Consider the following 22,675-nt stretch of genomic DNA (forward strand, 5'->3'; position numbering starts at 1 on the left):
GGCTGCCTATGCACCATCCCATTAGTTAAGTTGTTGTGAGGCATTGTGGGGATCAGAGAAGGACAGTCATCAATCAATCATTTCACAGAATTACTTGATTTGCAAACACAGTAGGGTTCTGAGACATTGTGGTAAATGGCCTTCTTCCGATATTGCACTTTTCTACTCAAAGCACTCTATACAAGATAAGCAATTTCTTTCTGTGCTTAAGTGCTTCCTATCTACCATCCTAACAACATAGCTAAGATGATTGGGATGGGTATAAAAAAACAGAACTAAGTTAACCGCAATCTGCAATCTACTGACATCCAGTGGTGAAAATTTTACACACCATAACATCAGTGAACTCAGGAACACCGCATGCAGAACACCGTTCCAGAAACATATTTTTGAGGTCAGACACTGATGATGGATGAGCTTGAAGTCTCTGCTCTAATTCATCCCAAAGGTGTTCTGACGGGCAGAGGTCAGGACTCAGGGTGGAGCCCAACTCCACAAAAACAACCCCACGTCATGAGCCCCGCTCCACCAAACTTTACACTTTGCACAATGCAGTCAAACAAGTACCATTTTCCTGCTAACTGCCAAAAGCAGACTCATCTATCAGATTGCGACATGGAGAAGCGTGAGCCCGGGGTAACAAGCACTGAGTTATCTAAGAACTGTCTTCTGTTCACAAAAGGAATCTACACTTCCAACTGCAAACATGTCTTGAACACACACACACACACACGTACACCAACATATACTGTTATGGTATTACATAGATGTGCTTGTCTGTCAAATTAAACTGTTATATTCAAATGGGCTCAATCTCAAAAAATGTTATTGTTTGACAGTAGTTTATCTATATTGCCTCTTTCATATCAGATTTTGTATGTTAACTGAATTGTTTTGTGTCCTTTCTTAAACCGATGGTGATTTGCTAATAGGGTCATTTTGTCTCAACTCAAACAATTTTTAGAATTTTTCCTGGTCCTTCCAACCATGAAATTAAATCAGGATCTGTCATCAGGGAAATGTACCACAAAAAATTCTAGGTATGGTCTAGTTAAATTATATTATTAAAAAAACTTATTTAAGGTCCCATATTTGAGCAAACACCAAAAAGAATTTGAAAAGTACTCTACATGTTTTATTTTGTCCATTCGTCCATTGTCTTCTGTGTATCCTTAATAGGGTCATAACTATAAACCATTCAGAAAAAATTACCAAATGTTTTGCAGTGTGGCGGTCCACGTCCATGTTGATTTCTTGTCTATGGAATCAATTTCTGTTACTGTCAGTCTCCTGAAAATTACAATACCACTACAATACAATACTAACTGGCAAGAGAAAATATTTTGTGAATGAAACATAATTCATGTTCATTATTATTATTATTATTACTATTATTACATGAATGCCTATACTTTCATTGATATTTGGAAAAATATAAAATATAAAATATTTTTTACTACTACTGTATAGTTAAGAGTTTAATGATAATGTATTATCATATATCATTGCTTATTTATTTTTACAGTATCCACTAGAACAGCGGCATATGGAGCCTCTTGCAGAAAGGCAGAGAGGTGACAGTCATCATCCTGGCAAACTAACCACAAAATATCAAAGTTAACCTAATAATTCAAGAGGAAAATATTCCACATCAGTTTTATATGGACTAACATTACTGTTCTGTTATGAGTTTAAGATTGAGCTTCTTTTAAATGCTTTATATTCAGTTTAATCTTCAGTCGCACTGGGGATTAATAAAGTAAACAATCTCTCTGTATGCCTGTGTAGCTATCTATATTATAAGACATTAAACTGTATTAATTAAATAACAAATAAAATCACAGCTGAAGACTTGAGCACCATGTGACATGATTAACTGTTCGCAGGATTACTAAAATGATTGAAACATGAAGGTGTTTTGGCAAAAAAGCTGGTCAAACATTAAACTGCAAAACTGAAAGTGCTGTTTGAGTCTGAACATTTTCAACCCACCACCAGAAAAAGATGCTGTTCTCCACAATATGTAAATAAGGATAGAGTATAGGCGATATCAGCAGCTGTATCAAAATGAGAATTTTATATCCCCCATAGTTGAGTATAGGCATTCAATCCAAAAGGTCACATGTTGTGGAGAAATAATGTGAATCTTTTGTGCAATCAAATGTTTTATTTTTATTTTAATAGCACAACAAATAATACATTTGTTAATAAATCTTATTCAGACACAAGTTTGCTTGTTGCTTGCTTCCTCACAAACGACCATTTCTGCTCCTTACATTCATCACCCTGAAAACAGCACAGTGAACAAATCATACTGAAACACTGTTTATTTCAGTTACAAAAGTTATTTTTATTTTAGGTTTCATGAAACACATATATATTGTTGGCAGTACTTTAGATGAAGGCAGCATGCTGCTCTCAGACTTACACTTAAACTCAAAGGGTCTATAATCTCTAAACTGATATATTTTACAAAGAAATCCTGTCTGGGCAGCGTCTGGATTTGGACTGAAGAGCTCGTTGGCATTTCTAAAACAATAGCAAACCTGCACACCATACATTGTTTGGTTTTTTGTTTTGTTTAAAGTTGTAGATATACATTAGAGACATGGCAGATTTGCATATATTCTTCAGGGTCTGCAGTCCTTTTCTCTTCTTCTGTGCTCCTGTGAGAATCTAAAACAAAGGTCACATAAATCATGGGGTTAAATTGATGCCTGTGGGACAAAATTACTCCAACAATATTCAGGACAAATTTATTTTTCCTCTGCAAAAAAATGAAATTGAGTACAAAGCATGTGAAACTTTTCTGTCTTGTGTTGTGTTCATTTATGTCTTTTCTTTTCTCTTTAATGTTTCTGTCCATTATATGTGCAAGAACAAACTTCTGAATCACCTCTTAGTGATAAGTGTCTACAGTTTCCTTTCTCGTTTGGCTCTGGACGAAGGCAGTCGCACTTTTCTCCTCTCCCTCTTCCTTCTCTTTCCTGCTTGGCTTCTCAATGTCCTTGTCTAGTCTCGTCTACTTTTCTACTTTTGCCCTGGATGACTCTCACGGTCTGTTACAACCTAAAAGAGGAATTATGGATTTGAACAACTGGTCCCTGAATGCAATTGACACGCTCTTCTCAACGAGAAGCCTGGGCTTGAGTAAGTCCGAGTGTCCTAGAGGGACGTTCCCCTCTGGATACACAATGGACGGGTGGAGGAACTGGAGGGTCGTGTGCCTGGCGGGACTGTCAATCGAGGACATTGTAGACATCTACCTTTTCGGAACCATGATAACAGGGTTCTTGCTGTTCGGAGTTGGCTTGGCCCTGGCTTATCAAAGATAGCAGAATTGGCTTTCCAAAACCCCACAAGGCTGCCCGCTATGATGGAAATGATGGGACGGGTCGTGACTTCTCAAAATGGGCTCATTGAACGCAGCACGGATACGATCTTGGAGAAGCTCACGGCAGTCTCTGCTCTCTGAGCACAAGATTGATAACATCTCAGAGAAGCTCTCCAACGGGAGACTGAGAGACCAGTTAGACCAACTGTGAAATTGACATGCAGTTGTTCGCACTAAAGGAAAACCACCATCATTTCATGCAGCTACCATATCGGTGTCAGCTGTGGTCTCAAGGCTGGAGCTGATACGTATGTATGTTCGGGGGGGTCCAATTTCACTGCAGATGTAAACATTGCATGTGACAAATAAAAGGCTTGATTGAATAGCTTCAGACTTATGTTCAAAGAAAAGAAAAGAAGCCCTCAAACCTCTACTCTACTTTATGTGTTCATTTAATGAGCGAGTTCACTTTGTTTCTCTCTTCTCTCAAACGTCTAATCTCTCTTCCTCCTCTTCCTCTGTGTTTTATTCAGTCGTACCGTTTACAGCAGCGAGCAGGGCTTCTTCTTGACCTTGGCGGGCTGAGGGCAGAGGACGGCACGAATGGCCTCATCAAACACAGTCTTCAGACCACGCTGGGTCAAGGCTGAGCACTCCAGGTATTTGACTGCATCTATACATGCGAAGACACATATATGTTAATAAAAGAAGAGAAAGAACTACAAAGACAAAGTAAGAGAAGAAAGGTTTGCTGGTAGTGGAGAAGAATAAGTTCAACTTTCAAAGAACACTATAGTCAACTACAGCTACTATACTTTTACTGTGATGCCAGGAAATGAGGGGAATAACAAAAATTTGCAGAGGCAGTCAGGCTACAAAGTTCTCTAGCATCTTCATCTGCTAGTTTCATATCTTCACTGGTGAGGAGAGCTTCAAATCTTAAAGTGCTTTTCAAGCAAATAAAGTAAGAGTGACTGACCTATCTCCTTAGCCAGAGCTAGGCCCTGTGGATAGGTGATAGGCGCCAGCTTCTTGTCCTTCAGTTTCTCAATGGTATCCTTTTCATCCCTCAGATCCAGCTTAGTGCCAACCAGGATGATGGGCGTGGAGGGGCAGTGGTGACGGACCTCAGGGTACCACTGGCAGAATACAGAGTAAAGGAAAACTAAATAAGAGGCAAGAAAGGGGAACACGCAAAATCAAGGAACGTGTTAGAGGCAAAAAACAGAATCAAAGGTGGAGGGAGATGAAGCTCTGATGCCAGGTGTTACAGAAAGGTGGATGAAGGCATGAAAAACAAATGATATGCTGTAGCTATTAAAGATGAGAGAAATACATCATCCAACTTTCACCCACAGCATCAATCATTCATTCACATCAATTATTAGACCTGTTTAGGCTTTTTCTCCATTTTGTAATCCAAGTACCTATTTTTTTTCTCTATAATAAATTCCTGCTTTTGTTCTGTTTGTTCTTTTTTACATTTTGTTCCTCGGCAGCTGAGAGACAGGCCTCATAAAAAACAGCCAAAACTCACCTTAGCTCTGACGTTCTCATAGGATGCCGGGCTAACCAGGGAGAAGCAGATTAGGAAAACATCCTGGATGGAGAGACAAGGAGACAAAGAATTTGAATAGCTGCTGCAGTTTTAATTAGCTGACATGTTATATAAGTTCTGTCTGTGTAACTTTATGTCCATTAGTTACTGTGTGTGCCTGTGTGTGTATGTGTGATTCTGTACCGTCTGTGGCTAGATCAGTGGGCGGAGCCTGTCATAATCTTCCTGTCCAGCTGTATCCCAGAGGCCCAGGTTGACCGGCTTGCTGTCCACCATCACATTAGCTGAATATTTGTCGAATCTGTGGGGAGAGTAGAGAAGGTCAGCGATCAGCCAACAAGTCATAGGCAACCTTTCATTTCATTGGTTATTCATTCATTCAACAATCTTTCAATTCACTGATTGTTTAACCAGTGAAACTCCTGTAATGGAGAAAAAAACAGGACCATACTTGAAATACCACTGTTCACAAAAACATTAACCAACAACATTACTTTGGTTAGTTTGACACAAAAGCCATCCTAACCATGTCTAGTAAGAGAGAATAATACATAATAAGGCAGGGCTGCCCCCGTGTGGTCTCATAGTAGAATAACAGTTTAATTTCTCATTTTTAAAAACTTGAGAAATTTCATATTCATATTCAAATGTATTCAGGCTCAAATGAAACTGATAACACAAATGTTTGCAGACACAGATGTTTTTTTACAGAAAGAAAGAGACTAGTGTACCAGATTAATCCTGTTTTATGGCCTGTCCGAGGTCTACCCCGCCCTTTGCCTAATGACAGCTGGGATGGGCTTCAGCCTCCTTAATGACCCAGTAGTTAAAAAGCTGTTTTTCTCCCAAAATGTAGAAACACCTGCTAACCATGGCACACTCTGCTTTTCCATTAGGTCTGTGCAAATACTACTTAAGTACACTCATCCTCCTGTGCCATTAGTGATATTAACAGAGTGTAGTCCATTTACGTTGGGCTTCAGCATCTACGCACATGTTGGCAGATTTTCTGAGTAATGTAAGTTTAGGAGGACGTCACTGTGGAGAGGAGTGAGGTTCTTTTTTTTAAACAAAAATAACCGAGACAGAGTTTTAGTGTGGAAGGAGCCATTATGTTCCCAAAGTTCATTTATGTTTCCCACAGATGCAGCAACATGATTCACAATGAGTCAACATGAGCAATGTTAATCATGACTGCAAAAAGATTAGCAACTGTGAAAGTGGAAGATGAAAAGTTATAACCTTGTTTACATATAAACAAGTTACAGTAACAGTGTACACACACACTCATGCAGATACCGATCAGGGATAACATTATGACCACAGGCCACAGGTCCCCCTTTTGATACCAAAACAGCCCTGAAGAATGGACTCCACTGGAGCCCTGAAGGTGTGCTGTATCTGCAACAAGATTCTAGCAACAGATCCTTTAAGTTCTGGAAGTTGCGAGGTGGGGCCTCGGAGCTTCTCAACCTTAAACATGTTGTTGTACTCTTTAAACCAGTCCTGAAACATGTTTGCGTTGCTGAAAGAGGGCACAGCTTTAGAGGCCATGTATTTCTGTTGCTCCATGGTTCAGTTCTGATGCTCATGTGCCCATTTTTGGTGCTTTCATGAATGTACAGAGGTCAGCACGGGCACCCTGACTGGTCTGCAGCTATGCAGCCTCATGCGCTGCACATGACCCTGTTGCTGGTTCACCACTGCGCCTTCCTTGGACCACTTTTGATAGATACTACTGCAAGCCGGGAACCCCCCACAAGAGCTGCAGTTTGGAGATGATCCAGCCATCACAATATTAATATTATTAATATTGCAGACTTACTCAAATCCCTGTGCTCGCCCATTTTTCTGCTTTTAACTCATAAACTTTGACTACAAAATGTTCAGTTGCTCTGTAATATATCCCACCCACTAACAGGTGCCCCGATAAAGAAATAATCAGTGTTATTCACTTCACCTATCAGTGATCATAATATTAAGCCTCATTGGTGTATACTGTTAAAATTAGATACTCATGTTAAACATGGCCCAAATTTGTAAACCTTGTGGCCAATGCATGTGCAAGTAATCGCTGTGCACAGTGAGGTTTAGGACAGTGTTTACTGCTTGTTTATCTGTGTAATATGTAAGAGTGGGGACATCGTTAATATGGTCATCTCATGCTCACAGCTCTGGCTGTGAACACAGCCACCGCCTGCTCTTTCAACCTGTTTATAATGAACAGAAGAAAGCTGGCGTAAAGTGAGGGTGGCTGTTATAACCCTAGCAGGCTCCCACAGGTTCAGCTGCCGCCCATTTCTCCTGAGGAGCCAGTGTATAGCTGGATACAAGCTTGTGAAGAGCTCCTCGGTGTACGCCAGTGTCAGTACTGTGGTGACCTTAGGTGTTTGTTTCCCAGCCTGCAGAGGCTTGTGTAGTGATGTGCTTTGACGTATTTGACGATGAGTTTAGCTCTGTGTTTGAGCTAGTAGTGAGCAGCCAGTGCCCTATGTGAGAGTGAAGTTTTTCTTTGATTAACCATTTCTTGTCTTTTCAGCAGATTCTAGTCTGTTGACATCCTTTGTTGGAGTGATATAACAGTATAGTTGACTCGTTATCTGTCCCCTGAGCTTATCATTGTTAATCCCCTCATCCCCTAGCCCTTTCCTGAGGGTGTAAGAGTGGCCTTAAAGGAAATGGCTTTTTTTAGACAGTGGATGAACAGTTAAATGTCAATCATAAAATGTCAATCAAGTACATCAACATTAGTTGACTGCAGCCACAATACTCTTAAAACAGTTTGCAGCCTCATACTTCCTCCTTTATCTTAAAAACTCAAATTATTTCAGTGTTACTCTAAAAGTCATACCTTGATGACGATCAGCAGGTAGCACAAACAGATGACCAGCAGGGGGCAGAAGAATCCAACAGTGCACGTGTAGACAATAAACGATGTCTTCCACACTTCTGCTGGTTCAGGCCACACGATGCTGCAGTTCCCATCATCCTTCAGCACATCCGCGAACACCACTACCGGCAGCACCACCACAAAGGACCCCGCCCAAACGGTGCCACTGATAGCCTTAGCCACGTGGGGGCGCCGCCACCAAGAAGAGCGGATGGGATGCACCACAGCCAGGTATCGGTCCACTGACATCACAGTTAGACAAAAGATGCTGGTAAACTGGTTGATGGCATCCACTGTCATAACCACTCGGCACATCAGAGAGCCGAAAGGCCACGAGAGCAAAGCGTTCTGTACCGCCAAGAAGGGTAGGCCCAGCATGAAAAGCTCATCTGCAATGGCTAGATTGAGGATGTAGATGTTTGTGACTGACTCGTGTTTTGTGTAGTTGACAACAACATGGATGACCAGAGTGTTTCCCACCAAGCCAACGACACAAACGATGCCATAAATAAGTGGGATGAAGATTCCAGCCAAGCCAGGGAGGGATCCTGGTTTACTTTTGGTGCAATTTTGACAGGACCTGTTAAGGAGAAACGAAGTGTCATCTTGGTTGAAGCTGTGAAGCGGTTCGGAGGGAGTAGAAAGGAGCAGGAAATGAGAGTAGGAGGGGGCAGAGGTGTTGCTCCAGGTAGCTGTAGGGACTTCCTGAGGCAGCAAAGCAAACTGGACGAGCTCCATCGAGGCGTTAACGACTATCAGGCAACAGTTGTTGGTAAGCTCACATCAGTAGAAGATCAGCAGCCCTACAGAAAGCAAAGTTAATTAATTTAGCACACTTCATGTGGACATGAAATATAAAGCAATTAATGCATTAAAGGTGTATTCTAACATTTCGGAGATGTCCAGTTAATCAACTCTTCCAACAAATCAGCCGTGTTGGTTGTTCGTCCACTGAAATGTGTCTGTAAAGCTATAAAGTTTCTTCTGGGACCTTTTCTGAGTTCTGTTTTCAGTTTCTGTTCGAGCAGATCTGTTGTTGGAGAAAATGCTTCATCCTTTGTAGCATCCTTTACATCAGGGGTCCCCAATCCCAGTCCACGAGGGCCGGTGTCCCTGCAGGTTTTAGATGTGTCCTTGATCCATCACAGCTGATTTAAATGGATAAATTACCTTCTTAACATGTCTTGAAGTTCTCCAGAGGCCTGGTAATGAACTAATCATGTGATTCAGGTGTGTTGACCCAGAGTGAGATCTAAAACCTGCAGGGACACCGGCCCCCGTGGACTGGGATTGGGGAACCCTGCTTTACATGGTGGAATAGACACAGCACACAGTTTGCATGCAATTATACACTTATACACACTGCAGCAAACTTGTTGCTTAACTTTAAAATATAAATATAGTACATAATAATAAGTATAGAATTTATGTAAAACCCTTAGGAGTAAGAAAGGTGCTCGGTGTTATTTAGCACCTGGATTATCATTAATGTAACGTTAATCCAGGTCCATGAAACTTCAACTAAACTGCATTATAATTGTGTTTTAGAGTTTTAGAGGAAACATCTAGGCTGACTGTGTAAAGGTAACAGATTTCCCATCACGTCTTAGATTGTTCTTTGCTAGTATGGACTTTGAATTTTTATTGGATAGACAGCAACTTGGGAAGTCTTGTTACCTTGAGGTTGCCTGGAGACAGCCGGCACTCAAGTGCTGTATTGTTCTTGGTTTCAAGTGGGCAGGAGACTTTTGCTGCATGTTTAGTGTTTATGTCTTCTCTGTAAAACTCACAAGTGACATTTTTTTGCATATAGACAACAATACTATATAACTAGCTAATGTGAGCTTTAGGGATATTTAAATGTTTTAACAGGCTTCTGTCAAAAATAGACGTGCAAGCACTATTACATTTTTCATCTGACTATTGGCAAGAGAATGAGTGAGCCAGTTTAATAAAATATAAAACTGTGTCTCTAAAAGATATGTAGCAAAGAAAGATAAAACATAGAAAACAATGGCATACACAGCAGTAAGAGAGAATGAACAGGCAACGACATGTATTGACAAAGACACACTTTTCTATGTACACATAACGTTGACTGCTGCTGATGTTGGACAACACCTAAAAGTTTCAAAAGTTTGGCCATATCTGCCCAGTGGCTTGATGAATACTAAGCTATTAATAAACATAACAACCTTCCTTCCGTCACAACAAAGCAAGCGAGCACCAGAACACAGACATAAGGTATTTAGTTTTATTAGTACGAGACTTGTTTATGAAGCCATCCCAGCTTCTTAATCACCACTGTTCCACACACAGGCACACCCTCATCCCTCACAGCGATGGTTAATAATTGGTGGAACAAAATGCACTGACCTATGGGGGGAAAAATAGCAGAGGCATATCTTCTGCGACCTCAACTGAGTAAAGTACATTAATGCAGATGTGAAGATGAGCGGAAGAGCGGGGAAGGTAAGGTGAATTATATACACCACTAAAGAATCCCCCAGAGACAGTTACTTTAGATTAAAATAAGTACAAATATTGGCAGCACACAGGAAATGTACACACTTTGAAGCATGACTGAATTCTCTTTCAGTGTTTGGAGATTTTTTTTTTGCTTTGCTTTAATTACATTTCATTCATTACAACCTAAAGGGCACCAGTACCACCAGTGGAGAATAAGACCACAGTGTTCACTGGTCAAACACGTGATCAAATCATGGTGAATGTCAATCCTTATGTACAGTTTTTAGACCAAACCTAAGAGCCATCCATAGGTCATGACCTCAGTTACTAAATGTGAATGCCAGAGGATGGTATATGCCGTGGATCTCAACTGCTTAATGCTGCTACTGCTTTTATGAAGCAACAGGGTAAAGACAAGAAGTCGATAAATATAGAAATATTAACTTGTACCTAATATCGAATTACACTTATACTTGGGGTTATTTAGGCTTTTAAAACCTCATGTTTAAATCAGAAATTATTCAAATGAAAGAAGGCTAAGATGGATTTTTTTATAATGTGTGCACATTGTGTAAGGAGTCTTTAGTGAAGAGATCCTATTGTGACATCATCATATAAGGGAGTAGTGATATATTGAGCTGTACTGGAAAAATCCCCTGGAGGGAGTCTAGACGGTGGTGATAGCAGCGCAGGGGTGAAGGATGATGCTGGAGATCTGGATGGATGTGATGTGGAGCATGACAAATGGTGAGATTAATGGATGGACCTGAGGACAGAGGTCCTGATTAAAAGTGAGGATGAATGGGGTGGAAGAGTTTTCCATCAATCTGACAAGGAAATGACCACAGAGAGCAGCAGAGGCTTAGACATTTTTTAAATGACCACAGTGCAAAAAATTGGATAAGAGACAGAAACTATGATAAACACAGAGAGGAACATCATCAGTCAGTCGCCTTTATAAACTAGGTGCTGTGTGAGAGGGAACATGAATGGGTGGTATAAACGTGAGACAGTCTTCTTGACTAACCTTTGACAGGCTTTGTATCACAAACAGTGCTGTGATTGTGAATATGGAGTTATACAATGTTCAGGTGTCACACTGTACAAAGACACGGAGCTAAAATGGTTCAACAGATTAAATCGAGGCACCAATTATTTCTCTGGCCTCAGTCATTGATTTTTTTTTTCCAGTCAGCGAACTTGAGTGACGTATAAAGTCTCAATAAGTCCTTTTCAATAAAGCGTATCAGGAGTACACAAAAGAAAAGAATGTTGTAATGCAGTAAAAGTGGTTCAGCAAAATATTAAAAATCAGCTGAGGCACAAGAGCCAGTGTTCACTCTTAAATCCTGTCTCCATAAATAAAAAAAATAAAATTATCGTTCTGGTTTTTATGGTTCCAACATTTATTAAAAAAACAGTTTTGGATAGATAATGAACAAATAGTAGGAAACCAAAACCTTTCTGTGGTTACACATTGTGACTATTTGAAGTGCATTCTCTTTGTAATCCAACCTTGTGGCTAGTATGTAGAGCTGGGCGATATATCGAGTTTTTAAAAAATATCGATATATTTTTATACGAGATATAAGATGTGACAATATCCTTTATATCGATATAGTCTATGTTACGTTATAATTATACTTGTGGAGCCGCAAGTTTGCCTCTCTTTCGTCCACTTTCGTCTTTACGCAACGTTACTCGGCCTCGCCTCTCCTTCACTGAACACAACTCCCCCTCCTCCCCCATCGCTTCACCTGCAGGAAGCGACAAGATGGACACGGCAAATCTCCGTTAACGAGTTACTGCGCATCGCCCCGTGTGTGGGGCTGGACGCCGTCAACGTGTTAGCTAGCTAACCACGCTAACGAGCTAACCACGCTAACGCCATGCAGCCCAGAGGGGCTGCACGGACTAAAATCCTTTCATTTTCTCAAAAGTTGACAGCGCACCTTATGTATGAATTCTGGTTGTGCTTGATGGCCGCGAACCGATTTTATGTGGAACACGGCGCTCAGCAATCTGTCAAAAATGTTTTAGTACGACTTTGGTAAGCTACGGAGCTGCACCGCTTGATGGATTGTCGGAGGATTACGGCTGAGCCTCGCGGAGTGATACGTACTGTGCTTCAACGTAATATTACCCTACTGTGTATAAGGACCATAAATGGCACCTGTTAAGAGACGTGGTTGCGAAGCGGATTTCAAACTCCAGGCTGTCAGTCACGCAGTACAAGTTGGGAACAGAGCAGCTGTGAAATCTGTCTTTGTTATTGTGCTCAGCGTCTTTTAGTTTACATTTTGACTGCACAATTGTGAGCTTTTTGTTATGCACAAAAACAACATTGTTTTCTTTTATTTATGGAGCATTATTATTTAATAAATGCTCATAATTTATTTTTGAGTAAATTTTATGTACATCTGCTCTATGTTAATAAAAGTGCCTGTGTGACATCTGGGACACAGCTTTGACTAAGAACTCTCTTTTTGTTCTTACTTTATGACTGTAAAAAAATATATCGAGATATATATCTTATATCGCCATCCAGCTAAAAAATATCGAGATATGAATTTTGGGTCATATCGCCCAGCCCTACTAGCATGTGCATCATTTATTAAGCTTAAAAAAAAATCCACAATTACCTTCAAGTTCTGTCCTTGTCTCTCTATGCTCCCTTTTCCTCCTTCTCTTTCCTCTCATTCAGCAGCCAGTCACAGCACAAGGCTGCCCCTTCCTGAGCCTGGTTCTGCCACATTTTGCCTCTTATTAAAATGAGTTCTTCCTCCCCTCTGTTGCCATGTGGTTGCTCACAGTGAATTGCTGGGTTTTTCTCTATGATATTGTAGGATCTTTATCCTGTGATAGAAAGCACCTTGAGGCAACTGTGGCTGTGAATTGGCACTATAATAATAAAATGGAATTGAACATATAAAAACTATAGTAATGCAATTCACATCCATGGTTAGTGAAGACAAATGATTTTCTAACATATCACAGGCTTCACATCACTGTCATAACGAGAATATATGTTAATTAATATATAAAAGGGGAAATAAGAAGTTTAATGGTTCCATAACACAAACTGGAGTGGTTGCAGGTATCTTTTGTTTTTTTTACTCACACCATACATTAGATAGTCACTGAATGTCCCACTGAGATGTGAACAGTCAGCAAGGCTAACCTAATCACACACACACTCCCCTACACTCTCCTCATTTTGCCTTTGCTATTGCCTCCCACCCTAATCTCTGATAAACACAATAAGAGCAGACTGACAATTTTTCTTCCTGAAGTGCATCACTTCTCTCGTCTGCCATTGCACGAGCAGCTCTGTGAAAACCCTCCCAGGAGGTGTTGCTATGGTAACATAAGGTCAAGACAAGGCTTAAAGGTCCCTGCATGGAGCAAATTGACGAGATAAGTGAGAGTCTGAATGACTGCTGATTGAAGAGTCCTTGCATTTACATTCAAATACAAAGAGTATTGTGTGTGAGAGGCCAGGTGTGTGACAAATGCATTTGTGCATGTGTGTACACAAAACCTGCCCTCTGTGCATCTGCAGAGTGAAGATAATATAGTCTTAGAGATCTCAGGGTAAATTTATGTTAACTGGTTGTTATTTAAAGTCTGATGCTAGCTGAAGTGATGATTACAATTCTAAATGTTCACTTGTTTGCTATACATATCTATATTTATGTGCCATTTGTGGCATAGAATGGAATATGTATAGTTTTCAAAGCAAATCTTAAAATAATAGGTTCAACACAAAATATGATTGAGCTGCTGCTTTGGCAAATTTTGCATAGTCTGTTCTCTCCTAATGCAGACATCCGGAGAAACAGAAACTAGAAAGTTTGTTAAAAATAGGAAGGTACTTACTTTTTTATTATTTCACATCTCAAGGATTACTCTATCATTCTAGCAAACAAGGTTATACAGTCATATGGCTTACTAATTCAGTGTTCTGGTTCACTTTCCCCACTTTTTACCTCATTTTGTGGCTGCAGCAGGGAAAAGCAAATGCCAAGCATACAAATTTGAATATCAAACACATTTGGAAAAGACTCAAGACTGGATCGAGGGCGTGAAACGGTAATCTTCTGTGGTTTCGTAACCTTATCATTCTGTGCAAGCAGGAAAAAACTTAAATGACGTTGAAGCTGTGCTGAAAAAAATAAATATAGAAAAAAATCTCACGTGTAACTGAAATATGTATTTTGCCTGATCATTAAACTTTAATGGTAACTTACTGGTTGTCATTTACAGTAATTTAACTATTAATAATAAGTGAATGCCATATGCCACATATGAGACTGAATAAAAAATATAATATATATTAATTTTACAAAGTGACACAATGAAAAAGAATAAAAAATTTAATTTAAAACCTTGATTTGCAGTTTTGTTTTTTTTAATTAATAAATTGAATGTAAATATATTTAAAAAACTGAAAAAAGTCTAGAAAAAAACTCTGTTTAAGTGAGACAGCACAGGGTTTACAAATGAACTGGTGAAATTGTACCTATTTGCTGAGGCAGTACAATGAGAGGCCTGGTTGGTGGTTCGATCCCTGGCTCATGTATCCTTGGGCAAGATACTAACCCCAGGTTGCTCTCGATGCATCCATCGGAGCATGAATGTGTGTGAATGTCGATAGAAAGCACTCAGTTTAGAGACAGTGCTTGTGAGATTGGGTGATTGTGGCATGTTGTATAGAGCGCTTTGAGTACTCCGGGAGAGTAGAAAAGCGAAAGCTATATAAGAATCAGTCCATTTGTACAGTATAATGTGAGGCAACAGCAGCAGTTCATAACCTACCAAAATTATGCAACGCTTTCAAACTGTCGGTGGTCTAAGCAGCAGTCCTTTCTATCCACTTGTTCACTACACACTTTAACGACATTACAGTTCAATGTGTTTTTTCTTAATCTCATCAGTCCCATGTTTTCCTGTGCTGGCTTGAACACCTTTAGGCTTTCACGTCAGAGACTTTCTCACTGCTCTAATTCAACTCTGACTAAACTCAATGCTGCAAACTCAGTTTGTGATTACCAACAAATGCATGTCACTTTGTTCCTCATGAATCAGTAGAAAATAAAATCCACTTTCACTGAAGCCTCAGTGTATTTCAGCATAGGCTTTACAGTTAGCCTTTGAATTAGCTGAAGCCAAGATGTCATCTTGAGATTTTCAGAGCCTTTTCCAGAGGAAAGACTATTATACTGAGTCATGCACCACCTCAGCAGTTATTGTCCCTCGATGGAATTCACTGAAGGTGTGTGTACTCATAACTGGATGCCACGGCTGACACTGCAGGACAACACACTTCTCTACTCCCATATCGATCATTCCAGCTGTTCATCCACAACATCACTGAATCCCAAATTCAGTTATTTCCATAATGATGCTTGCTCATAACTGCAAAGCGACACTAGCAGTATTGTACTTAGAGATTAGCTGGTGAAGCGACAATTGCTTGGCACATAATAAGCCTGGATACTATTGTTATGGTTTCTGCTAATGAAAATAGCTTGCACCTGCTGTGAGCTTCAGCTGTTGTGTCTTTCAAAGGAACAAGCTGAAAACTTTCAAAAATCCACATTCATGCTGACAGCGGTTTGGTGCACGATGCTTTAATAAACACTTTTAACATCAGTTTCCATGTTTTTTTTTAATGTTTTTGTTTTTTTCCTATCACCATTACGTGTTGTACAACCATCAATTTGGCTTTAACCTCTCATATTTCTGGTGTGATTAACCTCTCATAAAGACAAAAGAGAGCATAAGAGATGGAAAAGAGATGTCCTTGAATAAAATTCAATAGTTGAATTATTGGAAAGCATTTATACAAACATTAATGGTGACTCTCTTTGTAAGAGGCCTGGTGATGATTACATGGTTGATACTGGTGGTAAATACATGTTTCCTCCTCACTGAAAACTCTGTTGACGCCTGCGTAATACCTCGTAATTGTTCAATCCACAGCTTGGAACAAACAACCTCCTGATGCAATCTAGAGGCCACAAGGTACCCATTAACACAGACGCCTGTCTGGCAACTGTTTCGTTGGGGAAGTGAATGCCTGCTGATTGCCCAAAGGGCCGCTCATTATTGTTACATTCACTAAGTGCATTTTAGGGCATTTCCATTGTTTCTTTTAATGTCAGTCTGGTCTTTTCTTTTTTTGCCACCCTTATTCCTAGCATATAAAAAATAGGACAGGAAAAAGCAAAGACTGTTGGTGGTGTGGCCACCAGGCTGCAGAGGGTATCTCATAAAGGGTAATGGGGAAGAGTAACCATCACTCACTGCACAAAATAGATTTCAAAGCCTTACTTATCACGCTGTCATTAAGAAGGTGCCAAGGAATTGCAGCATAAACTATATACATTTATGTGCATCTGTCCATTTATTTCATATGGTTTATAATGTTAGTTATAATTGTGGATACAACTGATCATCACACGACGATGATGCTGCACAAAATCATCACTTGAATTCCTTGCTGCGACGCTTTGAGCTTGGACATGAACACACCTAAGTATATGTACACTTCGTGTAGACAAAACATTTAGAGACTGGAGCTTGAAACACACTCCTGCATCTGTGAATTTGCATTATATGCCTATAAAATACAACAATAATGTTAATGACACACACATTTAAAAAAAGCTTACCAAAGTCAGTACATTCTAGGTTGGCAGCAGTCTCCAGGGTTAGGGTCGCTAAAGCTGCTAGCAAATGCTAGGTAACGCCTCAGCTAGTTAAAAATCACTGAACATGTTTGTGCTCTTTTGGACCATTTTAACGAGTTTATCTGGCAAATTATATGTCTTCTGTCACAAAAAGGTCTGTGACTTAAATTGTAATACTGTATGAATATGCTTCAGTCTATGTATGCAAGTTGCTAATCAAGATAAACCACATTAGCTGCTAACTAGCTGCTAGCACTACAGCCTCTCATCTAAATATGGCCATTGTTTACTTCCAAAGAAAAACAATGGTGACAGCCAAAATGCCAAACTTGAAGCTTCAAAGCAGTAGTCCACAAAAGAGTATGTGCTCTTGTTGTGATTGGGTCCAAATTTTATGTACAGTGTTTGACTTTAGGTAACATTTAAATAGTGATAATATTATCAGTGTGAAATATTGTACTTTTTGTTTACTAAATTTAGCCTATTCAATATCTACAGTTACTAAAGCCCCATCTTTGCAAGATAGACCAGTAAACATTTGTGAGTTACTTTAGCCCAAAGTACAAAGATCCTAAGCTTGTATTTTCACAAAAACACATATGCTTTCAGCAAGGCAAATATTTGGACTATAAATATTCATTTGTCATATTTCTTTGGGGAAAATAGTGGGTTTGTGATGTGTGTACACTGTTTATGACATGTAATACACAGTAATGTTCTTTTTTTTTTTTTTAAAGCAATTTCACTCGAAGCGGGAGAGCATAGATTGAGCAGAGATACACCATCAGCTAATTGGCTGTCCATTAGTCCTACTCCCTCAGGGAATCTACTTCCTCTGTTGCGGTTTAATTAACAGATTTGGACTGGATCCAGTCACCTCCACACCGCTGCCCGCCTCCACACTTTTTATTACAAAGCTGACAAGTGCTCACAGATTGCACAGAGTGTGATCAATAATCTTACAAGCATGTCATGTGGATCAAAGATCTGCAAATGCAAACATGGTCACAGAATGGTTTTGGTTGTATTTTAGTTTTTCCGAACGACACATATGGATGGACTTATCTATGGATAGATAAACACGCAGGGAGGTGTTCGTGTGCACACATGAGTCATTTGGCCCTAAGGCAGTGACTGAAGTTAAAAAACACAGGAGACTCTGCAGCACCCACAGTGTCACACTGCTTGTGCAGGGTAGATTTTTGGGAAGGTATACAGGAATTTGTGGGGGGTGCATTAATGCTTACATGCATTGCCACAGTTCTGCTAAAACCAATATCAGCAACACTTTTATCCTCTTCCTACACAGCGTGCAGGACACATGCAGTTTATGAAAAAAAAAACGTACCACAGGTGAACAGACGAGAATGAAAAGCTTTAAAAGCTAAAGAGTGGTGACCAATTAAATTAAAAGCTCTGTTTCCTCGGACAGTGAAAGAAAGAGAAAACAAAGGGTCACGTAGAGGTTAATTATTTTTTTTACCTGTTTCACAGCAGTCCATTAATTCAAGCAGCAGGGCTTCAATAACAGTGTTCTAAACCTTATCAGTGATAGTGGAGCAGATTTCATATTCCTTCCTCTTCTTTCCTCTTTCTTTTATTTCCTCTCTACCCTGTTGTTGTTTTCCCCTCATCTCTTCTTCTATCTCCTACACTGCATGTCACCCTTCTTCATCTCACTTGGTTTCTCCTCATCTCTTCTCTCGTGTCTCCTATTCCTCTTAATTCTGCATTTTTTGTTTTTAGTTTGAGTTCAGTTTCTATTCCAGTCCCCTTTTTGTATGTGTGACCCTTTAGAGCAAATCAAGGCCTCCACTTCCACCTGTATCGTTTTTAAAAGCCACATACACAAAAATCCTCATTTTTACAGTAATTCCAGGAGTTCTGTATCAGCAGCAGACAGATGAGACCGTGACTGATAATGTTTTTGGCTTGCTGCACCTCCAGAGACACGGCGCGAAATATATCTCACATTAATAAAGAGTATTAGAGATTAAAATAAATCCCACCAATACACAGCAACAACTAGGACAAAACAGAAAGACACGAGCAACACACAAAGCACAGACTGCTAAAGTGAACCTAAACACGACACCAGCCAGCTTCAGCTGATGTATTTACATGTAAGCACGAGTTTATGGCTGTGTGCTGTCCGCTATCACAGGTGAATTCTGCAAATAAAAATGTATCCAGCTGACGGCAATGGCTGCTTTTGTTTGGACGAGCCATCAAGTTTATGTTACTAAGTAAGACAAACTTAACGACGCTTCATTTTCACAGGCTTGTGTTAGCGGCAGTGTGGATTAAAAAGGCTGTCCTGCACACTCTAAACAGAGACTAAAGACATGACGAAGGGAAAAAAATACTTACAACTATCCGCTCACTGTGTTTCACCGGTCTGCACTTCAGCTGAGAACAGACTCACTCGGAGCCGTGAACAGCGGAGACTGTCTCAGAGCTCTGAGAGCTGAGGGGGTTTGTAAGAACAGCCTCCACCTACAATACCCACGCGCGCACACACGCGCCCGTGTTTCTTTTTTTTTCTTTCTCTCTGTTTTTTGTTGGAATTTCGAGGACCCTGCAGACACGACGTATTAGCAACACTCTTACCCAATAGAAACCACAACCCTAGTTCTAGAAACAGTTTTAGATGTTTTATATATACATTATATTATAATGGTTATGCTCGGCTTAATCACATCCTGTATTATCCTCTCTCGTAGCTGAGAGCAAATGTTGTGGAAATCTGAAATAAATCAGGTTTTCTCTGCGACTTTTATTTGACTTTGCATTGGTTCAAATTACCAGCAGGTCCATGTGCTTTTTTACAAAGCACCTCCAATATTTACACATCACTGCCACGATCACACAATACTGTAACGTTCACAAGAACCAGACGGTTGGGTCTCAGTTTGTCCGTTTATTTTGCACATAAGCAAGCGGGTTGCTAACTCCGGGGAGAGCGCCCTCGTACAGCTCCTCTTTCCAGCCTGGCACACACACACCACAGAACCCAGGTCCCCCCTCCCCTTCCTCCACACCACCCTCCCTACTTCCTGCAGCACAACCAAACATGAATCTTAAAAGAACAACAACAGTGTGCAAAGATAACCAACATGTACAATAACACTTAACCATCGTTACACTGCCCCCCCAGCAATAAGTTCCTCGTCCCCGAGGGAACGACACAGTCTCTGAGGCGGGGTGGTAGCCTACGTTCCCTCCTTGACCTCCTGAGCCCCTGAGGTGGACGCGGAGCTTCGGGGCTTTGGGGTGGAGAGTCCGAGGGAGGGGAACGCAGCCCCGGTCGGGGGTCCCTCTGAGCAGGGTCATGGACGCTCTGTACACGTCCCTCTGGAAAGGAGGGGAGGGACTGCCCTCTGTAGGGGGCCATCCGGTCTCTGTGCAGCGCTACTATCCTCCCCCTAGGAGGCAACTGCACCCTGTAAACAACCTCCCCCACTCGCTCTAGGACGCTGCAAGGCCCCACCCAGCTGCTATCCAGTTTAGGACACCGTCCCTTCTTTCTCTTTGGGCTGTAGACCCACACCAGCTCCCCAGCACGGAAGTGCCTCCCCTTAGTGGTGATGTCATAATTCCTCTTTTGGCGCAGGCCTGCCTTCGCCAGCTGCTCCCGGGCGTAGGAATGTGCAGAATCCAGCCGGTCCTGCAGCTTCCTTGCGTAGTCCCGGCCTGGTGGTGCTTCTGGCGCGTCCGGGGGCTTCCCAAAAGCCAACTCTGCAGGAGTTCTCAGCTCTCTCCCTAACATGAGCAGGGCAGGCGTACATTGGGTGGAGTCCTGTACTGCCGACCTGTAGGCCATGAGGGTAAGGGGAAGATGGTAATCCCAGTCCCGTTGGTGTTCTGAGGTAAGGATGGCTAGCTGCTGGGCCAGCGTCCTGTTAAACCTTTCCACCAGCCCATCGCTTTGGGGGTGAAGTGGGGTGGTGCGGGTTTTCTTAGTCCCAAGGCGTTCACACATGGCAGCAAATACCTTGGACTCAAAGTTACGCCCCTGGTCACTGTGGAGGGTCTCTGCTGTTCCAAAGCGGCTGAACATCCCCTCCACTAATACATCAGCGACCGTCTCAGCCTCCTGATCTGGGATGGCGTATGCTTCCGGCCACTTGGTAAAATAGTCCATGGCCACAAGAACATAGCGGTTTCCTCTGTCTGTGCCAGGAAATGGGCCCATGACGTCCACAGCTACTCGCTCCATTGGGGCTCCTGCTGGTTGCTGCTGAAGCTGAGCCCGGGACTGGTCCTGTGGCCCTTTGTGTGAGGAACATGCATCACAGCTGCGGCAAAAGTCCTCCACGTCCCTCCGCTGTTGACCCCAGTAATAGCCCTGGCGGAGGCGGCGGAGAGTCTTGGAGACCCCAAAGTGGCCGGAGCCAGTGCTCCCATGGCAGGCTTCCAGCACAGCTGACCTCAGCGACCTTGGCACCACAACCTGCCACCTCTCCTCCCCCGTGGCAGGATCCTTCCAGGCACGCTCCAACACCCCCTCCTTCAGCCTGAGAGCTGCAAACTTGGCCCATAGCCCCCTGGTACAGATGGAAAACCCAGTGACCTCATCCCAAAGGGGTTGCTCCCCCTTCTCCAGCCACTGCAGGACCGGCAGCAGGTCCGTGTCTTGTTCCTGCCGTGCCCTCCACTCCGCTGCATCCACCACCAGAAGAGCCCTGCAGGCGAGCTGTGCTGCTCCGTCTATTGTCGTGAGTTCCCGCTCTATTTCCTCTCGCTTCTCACAGTAACGGCAGCCAGCTGCAGCACATGGGCGGCGAGAGAGGGCGTCTGCGTTAGAATGGTGCGTCCCTGCTCTGTGCTCCACAGTGAAATTGAAGGCTTGGAGCTCCTCCAGCCAGCGGGCCACCTGTCCCTCTGGCTCCCTGAAAGACATCAGCCACTGAAGGGCAGCATGATCAGTTCTGATAACAAATGCTGTGCCGCACAGGTAGTACTTAAAGTGTCTCACCCCTGCCACCACAGCCAGCAGCTCTCGTCGTGTGACACAGTAGCGCCGCTCACTCCTGTTCAGGACCCGACTGAAGTACGCCACCACCTTCTCACCTTCCGGCCCAACCTGCGACAACACAGCTCCCAGCCCCACATTACTTGCGTCAGTGTCCAGGACAAAAGGCAGGGTGGGGTCAGGGGGGGCAAGGACTGGAGACTCTGTCAGCGATCTGCGGAGGGTGTCGAACGCCTGCTGACAGTCCCGGGTCCAGATGAAGTCACGGTCCTTCTGCAGCAGGTGGAAGAGTGGTGCGGCTATGGAGGAAAAGCCCTTCACAAACCTCCTGTAATAAGACGCCAGCCCTAGGAAGCTTTTGAGCTGTTTCTGGTCTGCTGGTGTGGGCCACTCGGTAATGGTGTGAATTTTTTCCTCCAACGTGCTGATGCCCTCACGACCCAGCTTGTGGCCCAGAAACTCCACCTCCCTCCTCATGAAGTGGCACTTGTCGGGATGCAGCTTCAGGCCTGCAGCCGCCACCCTCTCCAACACTTGTCTCAGGGCATCCAGGGCAGCATCAAAGGAGCTCCCGTGCACTAGAAGGTCATCCAGGTAAACCAGACACCGTTGCCGTGGGACGCCAGCCAGCACACTGTCCATAAGCCTCTCGAAGGTCGCAGGAGCATTGCAAAGACCAAAGCTCAGGACTTTGAACTGCCATAGTCCCCTGTTAGTGCAGAAGGCTGTCTTCGGTCTGGATTCCGGGGACAGT

General features: G+C 42.3%; 1 protein-coding gene and 1 pseudogene across 2 annotated transcripts; both read right to left on the reverse strand.

Moving 5' to 3' along the window:
- Window positions 1–2,325: 2,325 nt before the first annotated feature.
- LOC113024607 (ras-related C3 botulinum toxin substrate 2-like) lies at window positions 2,326–5,186 on the reverse strand (annotated as a pseudogene). The gene is made up of 5 exons (XR_013909824.1): window positions 5,076–5,186; window positions 4,872–4,934; window positions 4,314–4,473; window positions 3,874–4,007; window positions 2,326–2,676 (listed from the first exon to the last, which is right to left on the reverse strand). The product of XR_013909824.1 is annotated as a ras-related C3 botulinum toxin substrate 2-like (transcript).
- A 2,551-nt stretch (window positions 5,187–7,737) lies between these two features.
- Window positions 7,738–19,451, reverse strand: LOC113024601 (somatostatin receptor type 3-like). Its single transcript, XM_026171781.2, has 2 exons — window positions 19,317–19,451; window positions 7,738–8,585 (listed from the first exon to the last, which is right to left on the reverse strand). The coding sequence occupies exon 2, from the start codon at window positions 8,518–8,520 to the stop codon at window positions 7,738–7,740; it is 783 nt and encodes a 260-aa protein (XP_026027566.1). The 5' UTR covers window positions 8,521–8,585; window positions 19,317–19,451.
- Window positions 19,452–22,675: the final 3,224 nt, after the last annotated feature.

Source organism: Astatotilapia calliptera, chromosome 6, assembly GCF_964374335.1.
Source record: "Astatotilapia calliptera chromosome 6, fAstCal68.1, whole genome shotgun sequence".
Taxonomy (NCBI): Eukaryota; Metazoa; Chordata; class Actinopteri; order Cichliformes; family Cichlidae; genus Astatotilapia; species Astatotilapia calliptera.

Bases quoted from the DNA above. Each gene is read 5' to 3' on its own strand.
- LOC113024601 (XM_026171781.2), bottom strand. From the start codon at position 8,520: ATGGAGCTCGTCCAGTTTGCTTTGCTGCCTCAGGAAGTCCCTACAGCT.